Source organism: Cynocephalus volans, chromosome 16, assembly GCF_027409185.1.
Source record: "Cynocephalus volans isolate mCynVol1 chromosome 16, mCynVol1.pri, whole genome shotgun sequence".
Classification (NCBI taxonomy): Eukaryota; Metazoa; Chordata; class Mammalia; order Dermoptera; family Cynocephalidae; genus Cynocephalus; species Cynocephalus volans.
The window spans coordinates 2749770-2777572 of record NC_084475.1 but is presented as its reverse complement, the minus strand read 5'-3'; the positions used below and the strand labels follow the sequence as shown (position 1 = coordinate 2777572).

Sequence of the window (27803 nt, the reverse complement as noted above, 5' to 3'; positions counted from 1 at the left end):
TACGCAAACGTTTATAGCAGCTTTACTCACAATAGCCCCAAGTCAGAAACAACCCACATGTCCATCAACAGGTAAGTAGATAAATTGCGGTATATCCTTACAGTGGAATACTATTCAGCAAAAAAAAGCTTGAACTATGTAACATAGATTCACACAACGTGGATGAATTTCAGAGACATTGTGCAGAGAGAAAGAAGGCAGACACAAAAGAGAATCTCTACTGTGTGATTTCCATTTGTGAAATTTGAGAACAAAAGGAATCTGTCAACTGTTGTCTGGAGTGGGGTTGGGAACATCGAATTCACAGGGGTATGAGAAAATGTTTTGGGGTGATAGAAATGTTCCACATGTTGATGGTGAGGATAGTTTCATGGGTGGTGTATGTGTTGTTCAGGATTCATTGAACTGTACACTTAAAATGGATGCATGAAGGAGAGAAAGGAGAGTGTATGCAGGAGAGAGAGGGGGAGCCCAGAGGTTTTGTGTGTTTATAGGCAGAGGGGAAGGAGCCAGCCAGCCAGAAGGGAGGAGCTGAGGATCCCTGGATCCAGGGTATGGCCTTGGCGCTCCAGATGTGAGTGTAAAAAATCTGCGAGTATCAAGGTGAAAGTATTCTTTTTTACAGCAACCAGAAAGGAAGGGTGGAGTTGGCAAACTTAGAAGGTGAAGGGTGGGAAGTTTTAGAGAGCTCTTGCAGTCCCTTTATTTCCCCTGTGACACAGGAGGTGGAGTCATTTGTGGAGAGGAAAGGGCCTTGAGGCTTGGAGTGAAGGTTCGAAATACCAGCTGCACACAGAGGCCAGCCAGGAAGTAGATAAACATATCTCCTAATAACATGGGCCCAGCAGGTCATACATGCATAAGGCGTCTCCACAAAGGATTGCAGTGGTTTCTTCTGCAGTGCTTAGGGGCCTGGGTGGAGGGAAGGGGATTGCTAGGCAGATAGACCCTGGGTTGAGGGTTGATAGAGCGAATCTGCTGGATTATTAGAATTGATCAACAATGGATGTCCAAGCCAGGCAGGGATGGGAGAAGGAAGGCAACTAACATTTATTAACTGTTCCATCCAACAAATATGTTGAGCGCCTCCTGTGTGCCAGGCACTGGCTTAGATGCTGGGAATATAGTAGACAACAAAAGATAAATTCCAGCCCTCATGGAGCTTACAGTGGCTAGAGTCAGATGTTAAGCAAATGAGTAACTAAATACACAGTTCGTCAGAGGTGCTAGTTGTCATGGAGAAAAATTAAGCAGGGAAGAGGAGTAGGAATTCCTGGGGGGCAGGAAGTGGTCACAGAAGACCTCTCTGAGATGGTGACATTTGATCAAAGACTGAGGCAGAGGAAACATGGAATGCAAAGGCCCTGAGGCAGGGGTAGGCTTGGCAGTATCTGAGTAATACAAGGAGGCCAGTGTGGAGGAAACAGTGGGAGACATTAGAGGGTGACAAGGTAGAAGGAGGAATTGGCTGGCTTCTAGAGGAACAGTGGTGCTGTTATCAAAATAGCGTATTCAAGAGTGGAAGCCAGTCTGGGGTGAAAGATGGAGGGTGTGACTTGGAGAAACAGAGGTTGAAGTGCCAGTAGGAAATGGTGGGAACGTCCATTGGTCCAGACAGAAGGGCTCAAGAGAAGGGACCTGGCATCCCCCCATTGTGGTTAGGGTTGAAGCTAGAGATGGATGTGCTCTCAGAGACAGCAAAGAGGGGCCGAGGGGAGAACCTGGAAATGTTCCTCCATATGTTAGAGGAGGGAATAGGGACAAAAATTCACTTCTTTGAGAGATAGAAATGCTTAAAATTTTACCTTTATGAACTTGGACAGAGGAAAGTTGTGAACATCAGTTCTACCATTTCTGTCCCAGATTAAAAAGGAGGATTTGAGTGTCACGTAACCTCCTCCGGGATGTTGATTTCTCCACGTGTATAAAGCTTGTGCCACCTCTGGGCTGAGCTGGACACACTTGGGGGAATGGAATCAAGCCCAGTGGCCGCTCCCAGGGGAGCAGACTTATTTCTTCCTATATGAATCCTGGGAGACCAAACGTTGGTTTCAGCTATATTGTTCACATAAAATTTACCTTTACCTGATAGCCTTACCTTTACTTTGAATTACACCCATTTTTACACTTGTGAAGTAACCCTCCCCACCTTTTTTCTGAAAATAAAACAGCTTGGAGAGATTGTCTTTTATCCTTATCAGGGTCCATATAGATAGAGTGGCTTATTTTGCAGCAGCATTGTTTACAGTTTTACAGGTAGGCCAGTGTTTCTTTTCACGTGGCTAAAAACTTTTTTTAAAAGCAAGAATGTTAGGGCCGGCCCGTGGCTCACTTATATAGCACCAAGGCCACAGGTTCAGATCCCTGTATAGGGCTGGCCCGTGGCTCACTTGGGAGAGCGTGGTGCTGACAACACCAAGTCAAGGGTTAAGATCCCCTTACTGGTCATCTTTTTTAAAAAAAAAGCATGAAGCTTGTCTCATGTTAGTTCTCACTATTAAATTAGAAAAAAAGCCACTTTTTCACGTTGATCTTTCATTGTGATTTGTAGGTGGCATTTTTTGTGTTTACTTTGCTGGCTTTCCACAGACTTTTATCTTTAACCTATTTTAATATGGACAATTTCAAGCATATGTACAGAGAATGGTGAAATGACTCCCCTCTCATTAGCACTTCCCGTTTTCCATCTTTAACAGTTACCAGTAGTGTGCCACTTTTGTTTTATCTGCCCCCCCGTACAACTATTTTCTGTAGTATTTTAAAGCAAATCCTGGATTCAAATGATTCTTTACAAAGAAAAAAATATATATCTACAGAATAGGTCATTGTGTCAGAGGCCGAGCAGCAGTTTGCCTGCCCCTGTCAGAGCTGTCTTAATAGTTGTGCTTTTACACAGCCTACGACTTTGCAGGAGCTGATTATCTTACTGAAGGGACTGCTGAGATGATCATAAGGTTCTCCTGCTGAAATTTATCTCCTCCTAAGCCAAGAAAAGAAAGCATGGTTCTTAAGCACCAGTGTAGCTAGGAACCCTTCCCAGGAATCCTTCCCTGTCTCCTGCCTTAACTGGACCCTTTCTGGTGCAGGGCACGTCTCGAACCTGATGCCTGAGTGTCAGGTAACCATGGATAAGTAATAGAAAACCCGGAAACTGCATCTGAGGATGAGTCCATGAGACCGAGCAAACACTGTACAGCAAAGATCAGGTTGTGGACAGGAATTTAACTCATGTTGGTCTCAGTGTCTTGTTTCTGGTGACTTCCTAGAATTTGGCAGTGTCCTCTTAATCTGCGTTTATCCGTGGTACCTTTAAGTGGCTTAAACAACAAAAAAGACACCTTTCTGACTGCTGTGTTTTCTTTGGAATATGGCATTCTTGCTTTTCCTGGCTTGCTTGGCTTCAGGGCTGCCTTGAAGTAACTGGGGTATAATTGCACCCTGACTAGCTCGTTTCAGTAGGGTGAGTGTCGTGTACCTTTATTTCCTGTCTCTTGCATCAGTCTGTTTGTGAGAGTGTACCGAGAGTTGATTAATGGGAAAGATAAACATATGCTTACTGACTGAAAGTTCTTCCTGTTTCCTAAAGTTTTTTTGGTTTAGCGAATTGTTTGTTTCCTGCCCACAGACCACATATGGTGTGTGTGCTCCATTGTGCACAGCGTATGTATGCCTTTGTGTAGGAGCTGGGCTTTGACAGCAAAGGCAACGTGTAAGGCGTGAAGGACTTTCCTTCATCTGAGAATCCCAAGTGACTAGGAGGATTGGACGGCTGTCTGTCACCATAAGCAGAGCCCACAGAGTCTGGAATTCTGCATACAAAATCTTATTAGTATATTTGCCATCCTTGTCCTCGGCTCTGAAGTTGTGTGCATCGTGGCTGCATAGCCTGGAGGGGTTTGAATGCTGGAAATGCCTCATCACTGTGCGGTCTCATGCCTGTGGGTTTCAGAGCTCTTAGGGCACAGTGCTGCCATGCCCGTGTTCATATCCTCTCACCTCTGCTCCATCTGCCCCAAGGAATCAGGAGCATCCTCTCGATTTGTTCCCAGGAGAGTCTAGGGAGGGAGAAATTCTGCTGTTTTTTGCTGCTGCAAATATAAAATTGAATTTGAGAAAAAACTTTTTTCCCATCTAAAAAAGTAATACCTGTTCTCATAGAAATTTTGAGAAATATAGAAAAGGTAGGAGGAGTTGCTTATATTTCCAACAAAGATAACTTACAATTAGCACTTTTGGTCTTTCCATCTAGTTTTTTCTATGTGCATTGAAGGTTTTCTCCATAGTTGCATTAATATGCTGTGGACAATGTTGTCTTTTTTTCTGAACATAATAGCATGAAGATTTGTACATGTTTTAAAACTTTATTAGTCCTTTTAGAAACCTTAATATTCTGCCAAGTAGACATTTCATAATTTAACCATATTAATGAATAGTTAGGTCTTTTGTGATGCTATTATGAGCGTCTTTATCCAAAAAAAATTTTTTCTATTTTATATTATTTTTAAAATAGATTTTCTAGAAATGCAATTAATGGATCAAAGGGAATCAAAAGGAATGAACACTTGAAGGCTTTTAGGATTGCTACCTGCTGCTCCAAAAGGGTGTATCCATTTACCATCCAGTCCAAATTGATTCTTAAGCCACAGTTTTGCTTTTCCTAATGAGAATATCTGGTACTACTGCAGGTATCTGACAAGGTAATGATTTAGGTTTTAGAAGTCCTCGATGTGTCAGACAGTGACGCTGTGACCCCTTGTCCACTGTGGGTTGTGACTGGTTCTTCCTTCTGTGTCCATCCCCCAAGTTATATGTAAGTTCCTTGACAGCAGTTCTAGTCTGATCTCAGTTCTCTATTGAATCTCAGTAAAAAACTTAAGAGCTTGCATCTGTGTCTTTGTGTGTGTGTGTTTTCTAAAGTGCCTTCATGTACATTATCTCATGTAAGTAAACCTATGTTATCAGTACAACTTGTGACTTGGTCTTGGGAAGCCCTTGATGTTTCAGTCTGTCTGATGATGCCTTTGTTGTTCTTTTGCACAGATCCAGTCCTGCAGGTCCCAACACATGTGGAAGAGTAAGTTTTTTGATTTGTTCCAGTACTTCTCTTTAATTCATTGTCTTATTCAATCAGTATTTATGAGGCCAGTTGCTGGGAGGACATATATGCATAAGTTTAAGGTATAACAAGAATGAGTAGGACACTTAAAGTCTTGCAGGTGCTATGGTGGAAGCCTGTGTCAGGGAGGGGGTGCTCAGTTCCTTCAAGGAGGAAGGCAGTGGTATTAAAAAGGCTTATTTAAGGTAAAACTTAGATCTTTCCCTCTTCGCTGTGTCAAACTGTGGAGAGGAAAGGTGAACGTGACCTGCTACTGGAGCATGTGTGTTAGAGTCAAAATTGGATGTCACCTGTAAGAGCCTCAAGTGAAGGTACATCCTAAATAGAGAAAAGATTCAGCAAAGGCTATAGATTATTTGTATTGTCCTTGATCTTTGCTAATATAGACGCTTGAGAGAGGACTGTTACGATTTTTATACTTCATACAAACCTATGCAAAATTTTTGTGTAAATTGTACTTTTATTAATAAAATTCATTTATGGGCACAGAGAACACTTTAAAGTCCCTGTAAAGTGATTCATTTGATAAAGAAAAATTTTTGAAAGGAAAATAATAGCTTTTTGTAAGAATATTTTTTTATGTGAATATGCCCTTCCCAGTTTATCTTAAATGTGTATTTTTATACTCTGTCTAATGGAAAAGACAGTACATTTGCTAACAATCTCAACAGATTTGTTGATTTCTGAAATTATGCAATTAATTTTTTTTAAAGTTCGATATTAATGTGTTTAGTCATGCAAGTGCCACTATTAAGTAAACTTCTTATGGTTCTATTTCCCCTTGCATTCTTTTTAAATAAAACTTAAAATAAAAAGAATTAAAAAATAAGACTCAGCAAGGGGTCTCTGAGTGACTCCAGTTATAGTTCCATCTTTCGTAGATTAACTTTACAAAAGACCACCTCGCATCTGCTTCACGGGAAGCTGCTGGCACGGACCTTGAGCGTCTTCTTGGCAGGTTCTCTCTGATGTCAAACCTTCAGAGTCTGCTTTTATTGCCTCCAGTTAAAAAATAAATGTTTGTTGAAAACTAAAAGATTTGTTCTACCTGTTTATGTACTGTGCTATTAAATATTAACTGCAGAAGTTCTATACACAATTGATGTGGAAATTGAAAAGTAGACTTTCTGGGTCCTTTTTACTTATTTTACCTTCACCTAGAGTGCTTTGACCAAATGATGATTTACTCTTCTGTAGTTTTGTAAGGTTTTTCCTTTGCAAGTGACTTTTCTCCACTTAAGTACTGTATATACCACGATACAGGTACTGTGTTCATCTGCGGCTGACGTCAGTGAGCAGCGGGTGGAATTGTCATATACACACACTCCCCAAGATCCCCCCATATGGCTTCGCATGGCTTTGGTATTTTGTTCTGTGTCCCGGGCTGTAATTTATCATTGATACTTATTATTTAATCTCTAGGCCTGCCTTCCTTCCAGATCCCAACGATGGCAGCCTGTATACGCTTGGAGGCAAGAATAATGAAGGCCTGACAGTGAGTGTATTTAGCTTCTTTGTGTACTGCAGAGGTTCTAGACCAGTGGTTTTTAACTGTGTCTGCACATTGAGCTCGCCTGGGAGCTTAAAAACAAATTTGCGGATTCAGCTTCAGGGGGTCTAGAGTGGGATCTGGGCACCAATATCTTTTCAGAGCTTCGTAAATGAAAGAGCTTTCAAATGTGCAGCCAGATTTCGGAATCTTTGACCTAGACCAGCAGGTTCTTGTGGCCCAGCGAACACACTGAAAGGACCTAACCTCCGCTTAGTAACAGGGTTTGCACTAACTAGTGACCCCCATCTGGGGAGGGAGAGGTGTAGTTTGAAACACTGTCTCCACCCTCAGACCCCCATCAGATGCCTCCTTAGGGGAGGCATGTGATAGTGCATCCTCATCTCCATTTGAGAATCTAGACTAGTGGTTTTCAGCCTTAGCTACACATAGTAATAACCTGGGGAACTCTAAAAAATACTGAGTCTAGGTCCCAGTCCCAGAAGGTCCCAATTTAATTGATCTAAGTCATCAGGATTTTTAAAAAGCTTCCCAGATGGGCCGGCCCCGTGGTGCACTCAGGAGAGTGCAGTGCTTGGGAGCACAGCAGTGCTCCTGCCACGGGTTCGGATCCTATATAGGGATGGCCGGTGCACTCACTGGCTGAGCGCGGTGCGGGCGACACCATGCCAAGGGTTGTGATCCCCTTACCGGTCACAAAAAGGACAAAAAAAAAAAAAGCTTCCCAGATAAGAGAATTTAGAAACAGGCCCACATATACAGTCACCTGATTTATGACAAAGATGACACTGCAGTGCATTGGGGAAGGATGGTCTTTTCAATAAATGGAATAGATCAATTGCGATATCCATATAGGAAAAAAAATCTTGGCTCCTGCTCCCCACCATACCCACAAAAGTCAGTTCCAGATAGATTATATATCTGAATGTGAAACACAGAATAATAAAGCTTTAAGAAGAAAAATAGTGGAACATCTTCATGACTTTGGAGTAGGTAAAGATTTCTTAAATAGGATACAAAAAAAATAAGTTAACCATAAATTTAGGAAAAAGTTGATATATTGATCATATTAAAATTAAGAACTTTTCTTCATTGAGAGAGGCAGCCATAAAGTATTTGCAGTGCACATACATATTTGCAGTGCATATGCATCAAGGGATTCATATTTAGAATATATGAAAAACTCCTATGGATCATTTTTTTTTTTTTTTTTTTTTAAAGATGACCGGTAAGGGGATCTTAACCCTTGACTTGGTGTTGTCAGCACCACGCTCAGCCAGTGAGCGAACCGGCCATCCCTATATGGGATCCGAACCCGTGGCCTTGGTGTTATCAGCACCGCACTCTCCCGAGTGAGCCACGGGCCGGCCCTCCTATGGATCATTAACAGAAGACAATCCAATAGAAAAATGGCAGAAGAGGATATCCAAATGGTCACTCAGCTTTATTAGTCGTTAGGGAAACACAGAATAAAATCACAGTGCCATACTACTATCCGGTATGTCATACCACTACTCACCTGAATCGCTAAAATGAGAAAAATAGAAAAAGAAAATATGTTGTTGGGGATGTGGAGCAACTGGAACTCTCACCCACTGCTGGTGAAAGTGAAGGTTGGTACAACTGGTTTGGAAAACTGTTTGGCAGTATGTGCTAAAGTCCTTATGACCTCAGTGCCTTCCCAGGTTCTATACCCAACATAAATACATGTATGTATTCACCAAAGGACATATACCCAAATGTACTGAAGCACTATTTACAGTAACCAAAAAGTAGAAACTAACCAAATAGCATCAGCAGTAGAATGGATAAATAAATGATGGAATAGTCACAAAGTAGAATACTCCACAGCAATGAGAACTAACAGTCTGTGACTCTACACAACGTGGATGAAACTCATGAATGTAATGTTGAGCAAAACATGAAACAAAAAAGGCTACACACCGAATGATTCATTTATGTAAAACTCAAAAACAGGAAAAACTAGTCTATGCTGTTTTGAGGTTAGGATAATAGTTACCTTGGAGAGTTAAGGCTAGAAAGGGGGCCAAGAGGGGCCTTCAGAGTGCTGGAAATGTTCCTTCGCCTGGTTGCTGGTGACCCGGGTGCATTCACATTGCAAACATTAACTGAGCTGTGTGATGACGAGTGCTTTTTGGTTCGTATATTACCGTTCACTATACAGTTTTAAAAGCCTCCAAGTGATTCTAATGTGCAGTCAAGGATGAGAACCACCAGTGTGGACCCAAAGTGGATTGTGAGCTCTTATTTGGGTATTTTAAAATTATGTTATGAAGACCTGTGACTGAAACAGATGGGAGAAGGGCAACCCTGTATAGAGCCAGGTGGACTTCACCTTCAGTGACTCTCTCCACATCAGTGCAGACTCCATTCTTAAACACTTCATTTGCCATAAACTGTTGAGTGATTTGTAGAAGTCATCTCTTCTGAACCTCTCAGCAGCTCCACAGGTGTAATCCTCATTTCAGAGGTGTGGAGACTGAGCCTGGAGAAGTGCACACCGAAGCTCTCAGTGTTGGAGTTGGGACTTAAAGAGGTCTGATTTCCAAAGGATGCTCTTAACCAGTATCTTGTGCTCCTTCCTGTGCTGCGGTTTAGCAGCTCCAGAAACGATGTGGTTCCTAGCTTGGGCCTTGAATCGGGACACCTGTAGCAGTGCTCAGCAGAGACTACAGGACTGCAGACTGGAAGACTTGCACTGACCCTCTGATTCTCAGAAACATCTGGCAAAACCCCAGTCATTACAGCCTCTCTGTATCATTTTTCCCTTTCTAAGGCTTAAGTGTTACAATGATGGGAAAATCAAAGTTACTGATTAGTATTTAAAGTTATGTTTATTAAAGCTAAAGAGAAATCCTTTCTTTTTTAGAGAAAAAGGTGACAAAGTGGAGTTTCTTATAAAGAAGGTATCTATAGAACAGTTTCGAGAACACAGAATGTTCCAAAAATAAAGTCTACTGAAACGAACATCAACCAGAAGAACTCATCAGATGTCAGCTGTAAACTCAGAAGAATCAGTTTTATGATGAAATGCAGTTGAAACATTTGGATTCTTAGGAGTATCTTTTCCTGGCACCTACCATAACTTCCCTTTTATAACCAGAAGTCTCAGATTTTCTTCTGTTTTTCAGTAGAGGATTATTTACTGAAGAAAACATCGAAACTTCTTTTTCCACCTCAAACCCTTTTATTGCGCATGTAATGATGATGCCTCCTTTCCCTCGAAGCTCAAGCTTGGTGCCCAGGTGGCCTTTCTTCACCATTAGTCTCATGGCTCCAGCCTACTCTAAAAAGCACTGTCATTCTACTTGTTAGCCATCTCTGGGTCACTTTTCCAAGACAGGAGAAAATTTTCTCCCATCCTTAGAATTTCAAAGAATGTGTAACTCTCCACATTTGTGTAAATCTTTCCAGAAAAGGTTTGTGTCGCCCTCAGGAAGTGCTGTGGACAGGAGACCTTGGGTCAGTGGCGGGGCGGGGGGCGGTCTCCGCATCGTGGCCTCAAGTAAAGGAGTTAGTGTTTACAGAGCTCAAGGACCTGGGAGCCCAGGGCTTGCAGGAAGTGGACATGCGAGCCTCTTCTCCTTGGAATTAGGAAAATTCCCATCTGCTAAGTGCTTCTCTCTTTTTAGCAGAATTGGGTAACAGAAGCAGACTGCCCAGTAAAATTGTAATAATTGCATAAGACTTGATTGACTTACTTTTTCTTTTTCTTTTTTTAGAAACTTCCCTTTACTATCCCAGAGTTGGTACAGGCATCCCCTTGCCGGAGTTCAGATGGAATTCTGTACATGGGTAGGAGTTTCAACACCTAAACTTGTAACTTTTCGACAGTGAGTCTCAGAATCTGGCAGTCGAGAGAGAGGGGTGGCGCTACCTTCTTGCTAACCCTTCCGGGAAAGACCTTTCCTGCCAAGGCTGTGCTGCGGGTGCTCTTCGTGCCAGGGTCAGCTGACCAATTAAGAAAGGGTTCCCCCCATTAATATGGTTACTCATTTATCAAGCTTTTAGCTGTTGTGTTGACCTACTCCTGCTATTTCAAGATTGCAACACACCCAGCACTAACTGTATGAAATTTGAAGTAAATATGTTAGTCTGAGCCAAAAAGAGGAAGCCAGGCTCTACCTGTGAATTACAGGGCTTGCTTAGTATTTCCTGCTATCAGAATATCCTATAGAAACAGCACTTAGCAGCTTGCCTAGATAAGCTGCCTTCATATCTATGGGGTCACAGCTTTCAAAGCATCAGATCACCTGCTTTTCTTTTACTGTTGCTGCCAAAATGCCAATAAAAATGCATTTGTAACACCAAGTAAAGCTGTATTTATCTTGAAATCATAGCACTAATAAAAGCTTGCGTTTATGCAGCAGCTTTCTTTTTGAGGAACTGGAAATGCTTCTTGCCTATTCATGCCTTGGGAGCTTTATGTGTATTGCTGGGTGTCACCTGCGGCCAGATCTTAAGTTTTTTGTGGGAATTTGCATCCTTCCACACCTTCAGAATGAGGAACCCCCAGCCTAGGGATTCAGAAGAAGTAATCAGCACAGGCTCTTTCTCCTCCGGGCCCATCCATCCATCAGCTTTTGCTGGTGGTTCCTCACTTCTGGTCTGCTTAGGGTATTGTTTCCATCATCTTCATGTGGTGCCCCCTTAAGTGAGTTCATTAAGCATGTGTAAGAGCATGGTAGTTGCCCAATACATCCATTAAAGAAGTGGCTGGGTTGTGCAGACTGTAATGGGCCTTGAAGTAACCAGATGTATGTCACGCCAGGTGAAAGGGATCATGGTTACAGCCATGTGGTGACGTTTTCACTCTATCGTCAGATCTTTTTCATAGTAATATTTAATCATTGAGAACAGAATTATCATCCATGGACAAGCTGCACACTTGTGGAATAAGCTTGTATACTACGTCTGTTAGGACTAAGTGTAGCTTAGCAAATCCTAATGTCCCGTGACCTTCCCCTGTATCTCAATATTCTGTTTCAAAGAGTCCCTGGAAATAGGGAACTTTTCTAATAAGTTCAGAACATGCAAACGATCAGAGGCCACACCTTACAAAACAGAAATACACGTATGACAGTGGGTATGCTGACCTTCAGATCATGCGTGGGACCCACAGTGGCTCACCATCACCAGGATGCTCTGCTGTGTATGCCATAGACACATGCACTTAGAGTTTTCCTAATAGTGTGGTTTGCCTATTATGTCCACCTGTTCATATCTTTTAATCAGCTGACTGAGGCAAGGGGTTTGGCCACTGATCAAAGCAATAAAATCTAACTTGAAAGTTTGGAGAACTTTTTACTATACTTAGGTTATAAGGTTTGGAGAAATTTTAATAACATGATTAGGTTATTATCATATGACCCAGTGGCCCAAGAAGTTTTATTATCTTCACATTACCATCTACACTGTCACCTTCAGAGCATCATAGAAATGTCTTCAACATCCTAAGAATTTCAGGCCTGTCTCTCAGCACAGAGAACATCTTGGGCTGTTAGCTTGGCAGCGATGTTTTTTTCCATATAGGATTGGTGTAACTGACAGTGTATTCTTGTGACCGTTCAGGTAAAAAGCAGGACATTTGGTATGTTATCGACCTCCTGACCGGGGAGAAGCAGCAGACTTTGTCATCAGCCTTTGCAGACAGTCTCTGCCCATCAACCTCTCTTCTGTATCTTGGGCGAACAGGTAAGAAATGAACCTTTGTTGTCTACAACCTGCCTGTTTCCAGAAAGGATCTGAAGAATCTCCCCGACTAGTTTCTGCCTCCTGGCTTCATTCTCTAGGAGGTGGCCAGAGCTGCTTTCCAAACACAGGTCTAATCCATCATTCCCCTTTATAAGACCCTTCAATGGCCCCCCCCGTTGCCCAAGGGACATAGTCCAAACTGCACCACGGCTCACAAAGCCTTTGTGAAGCAGCTGCCACCTCTCTCACCTCACCCCTCCCTACATCCCCCTCATTTAATGTTTTCCAATCCAGATGAACTACCTGCAGTTCCCAGAATAGCAGTGCTATTTTTAAAGACTCATAGCAGTGTGTCTCTGTCCACAGGTATGCCTGTTTTTGCCTATCTGGCAAATGTCCTCTCTTTTTTCACAGCTCTGCTCAAAAGTTCCCTTCCCTGTGAAGCCTCTTCCCTAGCCTCACAGCTCCCACCCTGTCCAGGTTTTCAGCTTCCCCTACTCTGGGGGCAGAGAATATTCCTTCATTAGAGCCCAGTTTTGCCCTCTGGTATTGGATCCTTAATATACTGTTCCCAGTGGCTCTTGGTTCTGCCCTCTGAGAAGTCCTTTCTTTCCCATAAGAAATGGCTAGTTTTGTAGCTTTCTCAGTCTGTTCCATGTCCATTGAAAGTTGGGGATCTAGAAGCCATTTTTCTCATCATGACTGTCTCTGATCCTTTTAGTTCATGTTGATATCACTCCTTTAAAAACTTTGTGGGTTTCCCATGTGGCAGATTACAGTCTACTTCATTAAATAAAAGCCATACCCACAAATCACTCTGCTTTGGAATGTGAGAGTGCTATGGGACAACTCTCTCATGATTCTTAGAACCCGTCTTATCTAGCAGAGGGTCTATGATGCATCACCTTAAATCTTTCTGAAGTCTCAGAGAGGTGTCTTACAACCTCACCCTTGATTTGTTCTTCACCCTGAGACCATTTTTTACATTGAGAATTTTCCAGCTGCAGAGTCAGTCCTGGACCATTTATATTTCATCTGTATTTTGCTTGAAAACTGAATGGCTTCTTCTTTAGCTCACTTGTCTTGCAGCATATCATACGAAGCTAAGAGAAACCATTTGACATTTTCTGCCTCCTGCCTGGAAAACTTAGCCAGATCCTCGAGTCCATTAGGTATTTTTCCTGTCTTCCAGTCACTCCAAGCAGTAGTCTTACTGATTGTGTCGCCACTACAGAAGTTCATAAGCTGGGTTGCCCCTTTTCAGCTTTCAGTAGCAGTTCCTCGTTGCTGTTTCAAGTCTCCACTAACAGTCTTGTCATCCTTCCAGCCTCCACCAGCCGGTCCCAAAGTCAGTGCCACATGTTTTAGGTTTTTGTGATGGCACCATTCCACTTCTAGATACCAATTTCTAGTATCAGCTGTCTATTGCTGTATAATAAACCGCCCTAAAACTTAGTGGCTAAAAACAACTGTTATATCGCTCTCCATCCTGTGAGTTGTGAGTTCGAGGGCACAGTGGGGATGGCTTGTCTCTGCTCCGCATGCTGTTGGCCAGGTTCACTCATGTGTCTGAGATTCCAGTTCCCTTACATGTGGTTTTTCTCTCTCCACTTGGATAGCCTGGACTTTTGGACATGTAATTTAGGGAGGATTTGTTTGTTGTAATTAGATAAGGTCAACAATTCAGTAGGCATCACAGCCCCTCCTTGGTAATGGACTGGTCTGTGTTCTCCAGAATACACCATCACTATGTATGACACCAAAACCCGAGAGCTCCGGTGGAACGCCACCTACTTTGACTATGCAGCCTCACTGCCCGAGGACGACATGGACTACAGTAAGTGCTCCTAGCTGGGCTTCTCAGTACCTATGTGGAATCAATCCAGAAAGTTGGATTTTTTTTTAAGACACCTTTTGTCATCAGATTCTGGACTTTCCATGAGTTCATAGTAAATACTCAGGTATTTACTCAGGTCAAAGTGGCAAGGGCATAGGTGAGAAGTCTGGAGAGGAACTGAAGTAAAACGGCAGTGAGTTTAGCCAGAGACAGGGGAGGGCACACCTTGTTAAGTCCCTGTGTGTCACAGAAGGAATTTACTCCAAGCCCATGGAAAGCAGAATTAAGAATCATCATGACACTAACAACCCCATTGAAAAGGCCACTCTATAAATGTGGTTCATCCCATAGTCATTTCTATAGTTAACATTCCCCCAATTCAAATCAAAACTAAAAGCCAATTTTGCCATCATAACATTGGTATCTGAAAGTCTGACTCTGACTTTTCTGGTCTAGGACCTAGAATATTTTTGTTTGTCTCTGAGTACTCCATTGTGGGTTGGATGTGGGCAGTGTCAGTGGTTCAGGTCTAACTTGCAGCTTGATTGATATGTTTTGCTATAAAATGCCATGTTGATAGGCATTTCCATTGGCTCCTTCCTCCTCAATATTTATTCTCACTTACTGAACACAATGCTAAAGAACATCATCAAGTAAATTGCCCTGGGAGAGTGATCCTACTTAACGTTTATAAGCCAGGCATCTCTCAGTGTCTTGATATTGTAGAGCCTGAGTGAGTTCATTGGAAACAAGTGAAATTGCTCAGAGGGAATCTGAGAATGCTCCAGAAGTCTTGTTTCCTCGAGCTGAGAGACTGCAGCTTGCCCAGAGAGTAGAGGATGTGGTTGCAAGACAGGGTGAGATTTGACAAGTTTTGTTTGTTTGATTTGTACAGAGATGTCCCACTTTGTGTCCAATGGTGATGGGCTGGTGGTGACTGTGGACAGTGAATCTGGGGACGTCCTGTGGATCCAAAACTATGCCTCCCCTGTGGTGGCCTTTTATGTCTGGCAGCGGGAGGGTCTGAGGAAGGTGATGCATATCAACGTTGCTGTGGAGACCCTGCGCTATCTGACCTTCATGTCTGGGGAGGTGGGACGCATCACCAAGTGGAAGTACCCGTTCCCCAAGGAGACGGAGGCCAAGAGCAAGCTGATGTGAGTTGGGGAACTCAGACCAGGAGAGGGCAGCTGTGGCCCTGGCGTTGTGGCACTGCTGCAGCGTCCCATACCCAACCCTGGAGACCAGGGGTTAGGGCGGACATCTCTGAAGCCATGAGGAGTGTCAAGAGCCAAGATTGGGTCATTTGGAAACCTCAGAATATAAGAACTGGGGGGCAACCCTTGACACTTCAGAGTTCTTGAATATTAAATAAAAGTCACGAGTAAGGATAGGAAAGAAGCTGTCAGTATAATTATAATACAGCTTCGGATATATCTCAGGCAGTAGGAATACAAGAGATTAATTTTTTTAACTTTCCATATTTTCTAAATTTTTATTACATTTATCTTAAAAATCAGAAAAACGTGTTACAGTGTGAGTGTCCAAGACTCAGCACTGACAGAGTGTTCTCCGTCCCCACCTGTTCATAGCCTGTCACTAAGTCACTTAACCTTGCCGAACCTCAGTTTCCCAGTTTACAGAGGAGTGGGGAAGATCAAATAGGATGATGTGCATGAAAGTGTTGTCTAAATTGTAAAACACCGTTCAAATGTAAGCTATTGGTTGAGAGAGGTTGAGATCTTTTGGTAGCTGAACTATCCCACGTGGGCCATTCAGAGTAACCAGAAGGGTCTGGAGGTGCAGCTCTTGCCGTTTTCACGCTGACACCACCGTCAAAGCCATAATCGCCTCCTCAATGCCCCAGACAGAGACAGACCACACAGCTGGGGGACCAGAAGCCTCAGTCTGGAATTTCTTACACATCCCTTTTGCTCTAGGCACCCGGAGTAGAGTAGCTGGCTGTCTTCCAGGGCTTCTGTAGAATTGTGGAATCCTTTAAAAGCACAAGGAAGAACAGTGGTGATTCGGTGTGAAAGTGTCAGGGTGAGGGTCTTCTGAGCAGCTTTGGTGGCTGCTAAACACTTGGTCTCCTGGATGGTCACTGGACGTGGTCCTTTCTGCAGGCTGTCATGGGCATGGTCCTTTCTGCAGGCTGTCATGGGCACGGTCCTTTCTGCAGGCTGTCATGGGCATGGTCTGTTCTGGCCCTGCCATTTTGCAGATGAGGAAACCGGGGCTTGCTGTTGGGTGGTTTGTCCTATTTCTCTAGGCGATGAGTGACAGCTGGGGCCTGAAGTCCAGGGTAGCTCTCCTGCCTTCACACCCCTGCTGATTTCCCCCGTGCCTGGGGGTTAATGGGGCTATTCCTGTGGGTGGTATTATTTGGGTCTATGATTCTTCTCTCCAAAAAGTCCCCTTCTGTGGGATCCAGAAATTACATGACTTTGGAATGCATGTATCTGTTTTTCTCCTAGGCCCACCCTGTATGTTGGGAAATACTCTACCAGCCTCTACGCCTCCCCCTCCATGGTGCATGAAGGTGTCGCTGTCGTGGTAAGTCCACTCTGGGGGCTCATAGATGCAGCCTCCTAACTGCTCCTGTTCCATTTTAGCAAAGAATGACTGAATTATACATGAATGTCTGTTGGTTAAGAATGCACAACACTGATCTTAAATCCTCAAAAGCAGTCTCTGCACATTCCATTTTCTACTTTGAAAGAGAGATACTTGATGAAGAATTTCTTGAAGCCTAGAAAGCTCTGGTACTCCCCTCTGCCTTCACACTCAAATCTAAACTCTCAAGCCTGGAGTTCGGGGCCGTCCTCACTCCAGTCCCACGACGCCCTTCCACCACACTGTTAGTTTCTCCATGGAAATTACAGTCCAGTCAAGCGTACCTTCTCCCTGATTTGTAAAAGTTCACTGTTCATCTCTCTGCCGAGCTTTCTTCAGGCTGCTCTGCACACTCAAATGCCCCTCCTTCTTCCTCTTCCCCCTCATTCCTTTCCATCCTTTCGTGACTGCTCGGGCCGCCTCGGTCTCACCAGCCTGCCTTGAACTCTCAGTGTCTGAGGCGTCATGATCCTGGTCGCTCACCTTGATCCTTACAGCGTTTGGGCTGTGGCTGTCCCTTGTCCTCCCGGGGAGCTGGCAGGCTGCTGCTGCAAGCAGGGCAGTGGCTGCCTCTGCTGTGGCCCCAGCAGTACCTGGGCTGGCACCTTGGCCAATGCCACTCGTTGCCCCGTTATGACTAGTAGATAGCCACTCATGCGCCTTCACTGAGACCTGCTCATTGGAGTTCCGTACACACACCCTTCCTGTTCCCTGGCACCCAGTCAGAAGAATCTGCAAGCTGTCCTATGAAAGATGTCAGTGCAGCAGTGTCATGTCCTGATGAAGGAGCTTCTCGTGCCCCATCGGGGTCTTTGTGTCTTGCTCTGACTGTCCTGCACCAGCCCCTCACTAGAAACCGCTCACCTGAGGCACAGCCGTTCCCTCGCAGCTTGGGCCTGTCGCTGGGAAGGTGTGTTGCAGGACCTGCTGAACCCACTGTCCCACGAGGGCTCCTGGCCTCACTGCAGCCCTGTCTCCACAGCCCCGCGGCAGCACGCTTCCTTTGCTGGAAGGCCCCCAGACTGATGGTGTCACCATTGGGGACAAAGGAGAGTGTGTGATCACCCCCAGCACGGACCTCAAGTTCGACCCTGGACTCAAGGGGAAGAACAACCTCAACGACTTGAGGAACTACTGGCTTCTGATAGGTAGAGTCAGCCTCTCTAGCAGCAGCCATGGGTGACAGCATGCTGCCTCCTGGTGGGCAGGAGCCAGCCCTGCCAGTCACCTCTGAATGGCCTGTGCTCAGTTCATTTCCAAGTTGGTCCTTTAGACCTTGGAACATTTCTACCCCTAAGGAAAATAAACAGGGTAGTGGTGTTACCGACTCATTTCCCAAAAATGGTTTAATGTTCCAAAACTCAGGTACTGAATGAGGTAAATTTTGTGTCATTATCTGACACATTGAAGGTCTATTATGTGCTAGGAATTGGCACTAAGCACTTTAGAATAAATTTTCTTATTCCTCACAGTGACCCTGTGTGAGGTAGATACCCTTGTTATTTCCATTTTGTAGTTAAAACATAGACTATTTCTATGGAAGAGTTTACTTGGAATTCATATGGACATGGGGGTGAGGGTGAGGGTTTGGGGGGGAGAGGGTTGAAGGCCAGGAGGGATTGAGAGTATGAAGAGTCGGGAGCTGGACTTGGGTCTAGGGCAGTGTTCTCCCAGGCATGTGGGGGAGGTCCTTTTTTTCTTTTCTCTTCCCACCACTAATAGCTGGGGGTTGAATTGGAGACCCTGTCAGCCAAAGAGATAAGAGGTGTCTGAAGGTAGTGAGTATGACAGACAGACGAAGGTGGAGGTGAGAGGAGCTGTGTCTCTGGCAAGTGTCCTGAGTGATTGGAGCAGGACTGAGTTATCTTGAATCCTATCTGCCCCCCCACCCCCATTCTGCTGCCTCCCACCCCTGCGAGGTAGGATGAGCCCCAGTGGGGACGGGGTGGGAGGACAGGAGGGATGCCCAAGCACCCAGGGGCTGGTGAGGTTCTTCTCCTCCTCCTTCTCCCCAGCTGCTTACGCTGACTGCTGTAGGACAGGAGGATGTCAGGGCTGGGGCTCTGGAATAGAGGGTGGGGCCCAGGAAGCAGCAGCATCTGCCAGGCAGTGGGGTCTGGATGGGGATGCATGTAACCAGGTGTTGCCGAGAGGAAACTGGGTGTACTCGAGCCCTAATCGTTCCCTTTGTAGGTTGATTTCTCATAGCCATTTTTATTTTGATTATTTTTACCAAATTATGGGCAAAGGAGATGACAAAAAGGGTTTTTTGTTTTTTTTTTTAATAGAAGTAATTTGGGAAGCATGCATAAATGGGCCCATGGTGAGCAGAAACCATTAAAATTATAAGACTAGGGCCAGCCTGTGGCTCACTGGGAAGAGTGCGGTGCTGATAACACCAAGCCCACAGGTTCAGACCCTATATAGGGATGGCCAGTTTGCTCACTGGCTGAACGTGGTGGTGACAACACCAAGTCAAGGGTTAAGATCCCCTTATCGGTCATCTTTAAAAAAAAAAAAAAAAAATTACAAGACTCCTCAGTGTTATGTGCCAGTTAAGGGTTATATAAACCACTTAGTTAAGAAGTGAATCCCAGGAGTTATAAAATGAGATCCTTTTAAATGGAAAGGTTGTTCAAATAAGAAAACTGGGAAACCCAACAAGTATAAAGAAGTAATCAAGGGCTGACCCCGTGGCTCACTCGGGAGAGTTCGGTGCTGGGAGCGCAGCAGTGCTCCCGCCCCGGGTTCGGATCCTATGTGGGGATGGCCGGTGTGCTCACTGGCTGAGCGCGGGAGGGTTGCGATCCCCTTACCGGTCACAAAAAAAAAAAGAAGTAATTAAGTAAGACTCCCACAATTCTGAAGTCCTGTTTGAGGAACTCCAAAGGTAGTCATTTTTAAATAAGGCATTGAGACTATTTGACGATCTTCCTGTAGACTAGAGCCACAGGTAAAAGGATATGCTTTTTATGTCCAAATATGTCTTTGATTTGGTTTTCGTAGAAGACGTTAAAGATATCCCATGCTAACATTAATCTTGAAAATAAAATGGGTCTGATTAGCTTGAGAGGTGTGGTCTATGGGTTGCCCCAGTACAGGGTCTGGACCTGGGCTGCTCTCAGCATCACCTGGAGCTTGGTCAAAGAGGTGTACGTAGTCCCTGGGCAGGGCCTAACCATGTACTTTTTGCTTTGCAGTCTGGACCTAATTGATGATGATAGATGAAAAATCACTAAGACCAGTTACTATTTGTACAAAAATGCTTAGGGATCTCATGATTAAATTTGTAGAATGATTGGTTCAAAGTGTGGAGCATGATATTATTGAAAGCCCAGCTATTTATAAGAAGGACAACAGGAGGAAGAGTGGAGATTCAGGCTGATGATTTCTATAGCAGTCTCATGACAGGTGTCCTACCAGATGGGTAGGACTCAGCACTAGAGTGAGTGTTGGGGGTAGGGAGGCAGGCAGGATACTGCAGCACTAGGTGGCATGTGGAAGGACAATCCATCTCTCTTAGACCATAGGTCTCTTGTAAATGATCCTCAGTTACCCGCAGATACCCACAATTCAGATTTCTGGCCCCCATCAGCAAATCTGATTCAGGGGTCTGCAATGGGCAGATCACACATGGGGAATCCTGCTCCAAAGAAAGCATGTCTCAGAGCACCTTGGCAGACAAGGAAAACTAGTGGTGGTTCAGAACAAAAGTGGGTTTCCCTTAAAGAACAATGCTGGGTTGTAGATAGAGAACTGACCCTAGATGGGGAATTAAAGAGGGTTTTTCCAGATCAAGAAACATACATAGCTTGAACCTTGTTTGTTTTCATCTTGGTATGCATGTCATAAAATCTTTGCTAAATTTGGGGAATAGTGGAAGATCATAGGGTGATCACAGGTGAGAAAGACCTGGATCCAGGTGAGATCTGATCACAGTGAGAGAAGGAAGGTCTGATGGCCTGTCATGCGAAAGTGGCCCTGCTCTTCTGGGCAGTTTGTGACATCATTTAATTTTAGAGCTAAATGGATTATCAAACCGTGTCAAATCCCGGTTCCTTATTTCAGTCAACTTTGTGTCTCTTATGGTAATTTGCACACAACAGGTGCTCAATAAATGTGTAATGAATACTGGGTAGTCATGAGATCATTGTGTAGAGAACAGTGAATGCACAGTCGAGAGAGCGGTGATTCCCCTCCACCCCCCATCCATCTACAAATAACTCCTATTGCCCTCTTACGAATAAGTCACTACTTCCAAGAGAAAGAATAAAACTCCACGCCAGCAATTTAAATACTGAGATGGGAATTCAGTAGCCTTAGTGCAGTAACATTATAGGGGAAAGCATTGAAAGTAGAATTCCTTCAACTTCTTATGAAGCTTCATCATGCTTCACCTGTGATGGGACACAGGCGACCACACAGGTCTTGCCCCTAAATGCATCCCACACATCCCAATCCCTCTCGTGACACGGACACTGTTCCTCATTACTATCTTCTGCCAACAAGTAATAAAATTTCTGTTTCAATGAAAGGTTCCTGTTTGGATGTAACGACCTCTCAGTCTCTGTAACCTGGTAGATGTGAGGGCTTGCTTCGTGGACCTCAGTGGGTAGTGGCTCTTGCCTGCGTTCAGTGTCGAGTGCTACCACTGCTTAGGAAACTGTTCTCATTAAAGGTCTTGTTTCCTGTCATAGGACACCACGAAACCCCACTGTCTGCGTCTACCAAGATGCTGGAGAGATTTCCCAACAATCTGCCGAAACATCGGGAAAATGTGATTCCTGCTGATTCGGAGAAGAGCTTTGAGGAGGTGAGTGTGGGGATGAAGTCGACTGGTGGCTGCTCACGCGCTGTTGGGGACAAGGTAGACTTTGCCTTTAGCGCTCGCAGTCTGTCGAGGAGGGAAGAGGAGCGCACCAGGAAAGGCAGCAGGACCGAGCCAGGCCTGGACAGACGGGCAGGACGTGGCCTGCTTGGAGAGCTGGAGGGCACGGGGGAAGAGGGCAGCGCAGGTGAAGGCCTGGAAGTGGAGCAATGCCGGCCGTGCGGAGGCGGCCTGACTGGATCCTGGATCCGCAGCCACCAGAAGGGAGCAGCGGAACAAGAGCTCACGGGGTGGCGGGGGGGAGGAACCATGTTACCAAACCTCAAGCAAGCCTGATGGAGGAGTCGAGCTGATGAGCAGGATGGGAGTTGAAAGTGGCCTGGTTTGGCCTCTTGGTCTGGCGGGGGCCCGGGGCGCCTGGAGCACAGAGGCTGAGGTAGCAGGGCGGCCTGCCCTGGCGGGAGCTGACACAGGCTGCCCTGCCACCGCCCTGGGGCGCAGGGTGTGCCTGCTCGTGGTTTCTGCTGGGCACAGATGGCCGCCTAATTAGGTGATTTGTGGGGAGTTCAGCAGCAGGACTGTTCACACAGATGTGGACAGTACCAGGGGTTCTAGTAGCACATGTTGGCCTGAAGCCAGAGCGGAGGGTGTGAAAAGGGGCCCAGCCCAGGAGCCGAGACTTGCGTGAAGGGATGCGGAGGCCCCACGGAACGCCACCGTTTCCTCCCTCTGTCTCATCTGCTACTGCTCCCTGCTGCCCTCACCCAATCAGAAACCAGAGGGCCGGGGAGCCCATCACTCCAGCCTGTACGAGTCAGCCTTCTGGGCACAGAGCAGGTGGAGAGGGCTGGGGGTCAGCCCTGCAGGAGGGTCTGAGCATGGCCGGCAAGGGGGGAGAGGGTTGTCTGAAGCCTTCATGAGTCATTTGTGCTTGGAAACTCCTGAGGCCCTGCCATGGAGGTCAGTGAGATGGAGAAAGTGCCTGGGACAGGGGTAAGGTCAGAAGATGGGATGCAGGGACCACAGACAACAAAAGCACTTGAGAGATTTAGACTTTATCCAGAAACAAAGGAAAAGGATGGAACTTTCAGATTCCAGGGCACAGTGTCTTGGCTGTTCACCTCGTCTAACCAGGCTAGAAATTTTGCAGTGACGTAGTGACTCTTCTCCCACACAAGGTTATCAACCTGGTTGACCAGACTTCGGAAAACGCGCCTACCACCGTGTCCCAGGGGGTGGGGGAGAAGTTTGCTCATGCACCTGCCAAGCCCGAGGCCCCCGTGGACTCCATGCTCAAGGACGTGGCCACCATCATTCTGAGCACCTTCCTGCTCATCGGCTGGGTGGCCTTCATCATCACCTACCCCTTGGTAACGCTCGGCCCCTGCCCTCGGCCCTCCTGCATGTTTCTGACCTTCTCTGCCTGTCACCTCCAGACAAAAACAGCTAACATGTTTCTCTTCACATTGAAAAGTCAATATTTGCTTTTCTTCAAAAACATGGCAATGAAAGAGACAGTAGCTTCTCAGAAGAGGATAATTTTGTACCTACACCTTAGTGTTTTTCAAGTAACAGGCTGTAAAAGCTGATTTCTAAACCTTGCTTTCAGATTGTTTTGAATAGTTAACTGTATTTTCTTTTGGAAGAATGGGATTAATAGATGGAAGTCTTTCCTCTCTTAAAAACTGTCTGTTAGATCAGCCCTGTGTGGCTTCCTAGATGGAAATAAGTGAGCTAACACTGCACAGTCGAGTACGTTGTGGGTGGAATCAACTATTCTAGGGGAATATTCCCTCGACAAGTTGCTCAAAGCTTTGGAATGTTATCACCTTAGGCCCCGCGTGCTCAGGAAGCTCATGTCCTGTGAAGCACCTTCATGGCACTTTCCATTGGTGAAATGTGTTCTCCTGATTGTTTTATTTTTACCTCGCACAGTCCTATGAGGTCATTATTACTTATCCCCTACGCACAAAAGAAGAAACTAGACCCTGAGAAGCTAAGAGTAATCAGCTAGTAGATGGCATTTCCAGGACTTCAACCCAAGGTTAAGAGGAAGAGAAAGTAGAAAACTCCCCGGTGGGTTGTTGGCTACACACCAGTCCCTTGAGTCAACCTCCCATGCATGGGTAGTCACAATCACAGATTGCTGCCACTTCAGATGATGACAGGATGAACCTTTCCAAATATCCAAGAGGAGTGTAGGTGCAGGGAAGGTGGTGTGATGAAATGGGAGGGCAGGACCTTGGCCAGCTCCACCCTCTCTGCCACAGCTGCCACCTCTGCCCCTCTGCCCCTGGCCCACTGCACACTAGGCTCTATCTAGCTGGGAGCTGTAGTGGACAGAAAGCCTGGGGCTCGCCCCGTACCCACAATACTCTCCACCACAGTAGCCATTCTTCCTGTGTGTTTTCACTTTGCAACATCTCCCAGACTTTCATAAAGTCACAGAATTTTAGAGTTGAAAGGAACTCCCTCTGCCTAGGGCACAGTCGCTCCTCTGGGGCCCCCTGGTGGCCATTCAGCCCCTGCCAGGCCCTTCCAGAATTGGGGAGTGAGCTGTATTGGGAAGGGTCTATCTGGCCAGTCACTGAATCGGTTCTGCCTGCACAAGCCTTCTCACTGTTCTCTTTCTGCCCTGAGGAGGTCACATAAAGTATACCTGCTTCCTCTGCCATTGGGGCCTCTCCCTTCCCAGCTGCTTGTTTCCCTGCTGGAACGGCTACACTTGCCTGGACATAGCTTTCTCTTCCCAGAGCATGCATCAGCAGCAGCAGCACCAGCAGTTCCAGAAGGAACTGGAGAAAATCCAGCTCCTGCAACAGCAGCAGCTGCCCTTCCATCCAGCTGGAGATGCGACTCCAGACACCGAGCTCTTGGACACATCTGGACCGTACTCGGAGAGCTCAGGCACCAGCAGCCCCAGCATGTCCCCCCGAGCCTCCAACCACTCACTCCACTCTGCCTCTAAGGCTGGCACAAGCCCGTCCCTGGAGCAGGATGACGAGGGTAAAGCCAGTCACCACTTTGCTGCTATTTTATCTTTTACTCAAACACCACCTGAGAGCTATAAAGCACCATGTCCTTCCTGGAGTCTCCGTGAGATTACAAAGTACCTGTCCCGAGTGCTCACCGTGTTCTCCCCTAACTCTCACTCTGTGGGTCTCTGTGGGGTGGGCTTCTGCCCCATCCCATGGCACCTCCCCTTCAGAAGGCCTTCCAGGGGCCACCCTGCCCTCCTGCATCTTTCTCCATAAGGACTGGGAATTGCTGCTGGCCAGAGGCAAACTGCCCGGGGGCTTCAGAGAATCCCCAAGGCCAGCCAGTAGCCATTTGTGCAAGTGCAGCTGTCGGTCCGCTTTCCTCTCTGGGAGTCGGCTCAGCTGGTCATCAGGGTGATATTCTGAGGGCATTGACAGAGCCAGTGCAGGGATCTCAGAGTCCAGGTCCCTAGCTGTCTCCTCATTTTACATGTCTGCCGCCTCTGCCTGAATGTTTCAGGTGCACATCTTTGAGGTGGATCCTTTTTTTATTGACCATGAAATAGTTCTAATTATATGTAAGTAAATATATATAAATAGATAAAATGCTATAGGGAATCCCTGTCTTCAGGAAGGTTTTGAGACATGCATTCCTTCAATAACGTAAAGGCAGAAACAGAGGGCAGGGGGAAGAGGCGGCCTTGGGCATAAATGGGGAGTGGGCCCAGCCAGCTCTTGCCGGCCGGGATTCTGGGCATGTAGAGCCTCTTAAATCCCATCTCTTAATCTGAGCTCAGGAAGCTGGTAGCCATTTTAGCCCCAAGCCTCTACAGGTGATATCTGTTTAAAATGGCCTTTTCATTTTTGTCTTTTGTCCCAGATGAGGAAACCTGCATGGTGATAGTTGGGAAAATTTCATTTTGTCCCAAAGACGTCCTGGGTCACGGAGCTGAGGGCACCATTGTGTACCGGTGAGTGGACCAGCCAGGCCCGTGCCCTCGCCTCCTGGGGCATGAGTGCCCGTCGGGTTGCAGGCCGAGTGCCAAGCTCCTGGAAGCTCAGGCACGGAGAGGAGTGATGACCCCGGGGCTTCCTGGCGGCCAGCCAGGGCCCTCTGCACTGTGAGGCTCATGAGGTGGCCACTGCGTCACCAACTTGCACTTAGCAAACACTCCCGCTCCTTGTCCCTCAGGGGCATGTTTGACAACCGCGATGTGGCCGTGAAGAGGATCCTCCCTGAGTGTTTTAGCTTCGCAGACCGTGAGGTCCAGCTGCTGCGAGAGTCAGACGAGCACCCAAACGTGATCCGTTACTTCTGCACGGAGAGGGACCGGCAGTTCCAGTACATTGCCATCGAACTGTGCGCAGCCACCTTGCAAGAGGTGGGCCAGCTGGCTTGGGGTGTCCGGGGTTACTGACAGCAGTGCCATGGCCACAGCAGTGGCCTTCCCCCGCCAACTTGGGTGTGGTCTTAGGGACTGCCACTTTTCTGGGTTTTTTTTTTTTCATTTTGTTGCCTTTATTGAAGTTATAATGAGATGTACTCATTTTAAAGGTACAGTGTGATGCATTTGGACACCTGTATATGCTCATTTAACGACAAACACAAAACACCCCAAGTATAACGGTGTGCTCCCGTCAGCATTGCCAGGCAGTCTTTGGCAGCTGCTGGCATGTCTGTCCCTCTTTGCCTCAGGAAACCTGGTCAGTTCTTTCCATCTCTGGTTGTGGCTTGTGTGGGCTCGGGGGATGCTGGGTGATGACTCCAGGCTTTAAGGTCATCCAGCAAACTCCTTTTGCTCAGTTTCCAGGCTCACTATGAAACTATTTCAGGATCATTTGGATTCCCTTGTAGGCTTACCTAAATGAGGCAGTGAACTTGAGTTTCTTGCCTTGCCTTTCTCATTGTAAATTAGTAAATTGGACTTTTCTTTTATTTAAGTCAGTCTGTGACTTTAGGAGTTCTATTGGAAAATATAGATTTGGATAGGCTGTTGTCAGTAAAACTTACCATTTCTTTGTTAAAATAGGATCAAAGAAAATGAGCTGAGGGGCCAAGTCCTAAGGGCTGTGTGCCATGACCTTGCTATCATGTCTCTTGCAGTACGTGGAGCAGAAGGACTTTGCCCACCTCGGCCTGGAGCCCATCACCTTGCTACAGCAGACCACCTCAGGCCTGGCCCACCTGCACTCCCTCAACATTGGTGAGAGGCTGCCCTGCACCAGGCCAAGGGCCCGGGGATGGGGAGGTGGGGTGGTCACCTGGCTCAGGTTGGCTTTGCCTCTGTTTAAGCTCTTTGCTACATTACTGGTGTGCAAGGGGTGGAGGGGGTGGTTAGGTGATCTTTTCACAAGTTGTATAAGAAGAATTTGAGAAGGAATCTTATTTTTTATTGAAACATGATTGTACATATGTGTGGGGTACAGCATGGAATATCAATTACCTGTGTGCTCAAATCAGGACAATTACAATGTAATCATTTTTGTGGCCCTTTCTCAATCTCTCACTAATCCCCAACCTTCTTCCATCCTTCCCACCTTTGGTAGCCTCAGTTCTGTTCTCAAGGAGGAATTTTAGAAAACCAGAACCTTTAGAGGTGACAGCAGGTATAACGGGAGTCTGGCAAGGATGCACTCCCATTGTAGGAGGCCTGGGCTTGCTCGGCCATGGACTCATGTGCAGTTCTCTATCAGTTCACAGAGACCTGAAGCCCCACAACATTCTCCTCTCCATGCCCAATGCCCATGGCAGGATCAAGGCCATGATCTCTGACTTTGGCCTCTGCAAGAAGCTGGCAGTGGGCAGGCACAGCTTCAGCCGCCGTTCTGGGGTGCCTGGCACAGAAGGCTGGATTGCTCCGGAGATGCTAAGTGAAGACTGCAAGGAGAACCCTGTGAGTAATGGGCATGATCCTTTGAAAGCTGTGGAACTAGATTACTGTGTCCTCAGGAGTAAGAACCTGCAAACTCAAGGTTGGGGGCTGGGGCATACGTAGCCGCAGAATGACTTCCTTTCACATGGAGCTGCTGTGGGAACTTCCTGCAGAGTCTCATGTTCAGATGAGTGAAAGGTGTGAATGTTGGCTGTTGCCTACTTTTTTCCGCCTACCCTTCCAGTCACTTTGATCCCTTTTTTATTTTGGAAAACTGGGAAATCAGGACTTGCATAAAATGAGCAAACCTCCAGTTTTCAGTATTTTTAA

General features: G+C 46.1%; 1 protein-coding gene across 1 annotated transcript in view; it reads left to right on the top strand.

The window, feature by feature from the left end:
* The window catches only part of ERN1 (endoplasmic reticulum to nucleus signaling 1), a 72643-nt gene that overhangs the window by 33299 nt on the left and 11541 nt on the right, over positions 1-27803 (top strand). The window contains exons 3-17 of the mRNA XM_063080841.1: positions 5041-5074; positions 6539-6611; positions 10370-10442; positions 12219-12341; positions 14077-14178; positions 15074-15335; positions 16656-16734; positions 17777-17942; positions 21492-21607; positions 22801-22992; positions 24376-24628; positions 25481-25571; positions 25793-25982; positions 26705-26804; positions 27295-27494. Of these exons, the coding sequence (XP_062936911.1) occupies positions 5041-5074; positions 6539-6611; positions 10370-10442; positions 12219-12341; positions 14077-14178; positions 15074-15335; positions 16656-16734; positions 17777-17942; positions 21492-21607; positions 22801-22992; positions 24376-24628; positions 25481-25571; positions 25793-25982; positions 26705-26804; positions 27295-27494 (2054 nt within the window). The remainder of the gene's footprint in view (positions 1-5040; positions 5075-6538; positions 6612-10369; positions 10443-12218; positions 12342-14076; positions 14179-15073; positions 15336-16655; positions 16735-17776; positions 17943-21491; positions 21608-22800; positions 22993-24375; positions 24629-25480; positions 25572-25792; positions 25983-26704; positions 26805-27294; positions 27495-27803) is intronic.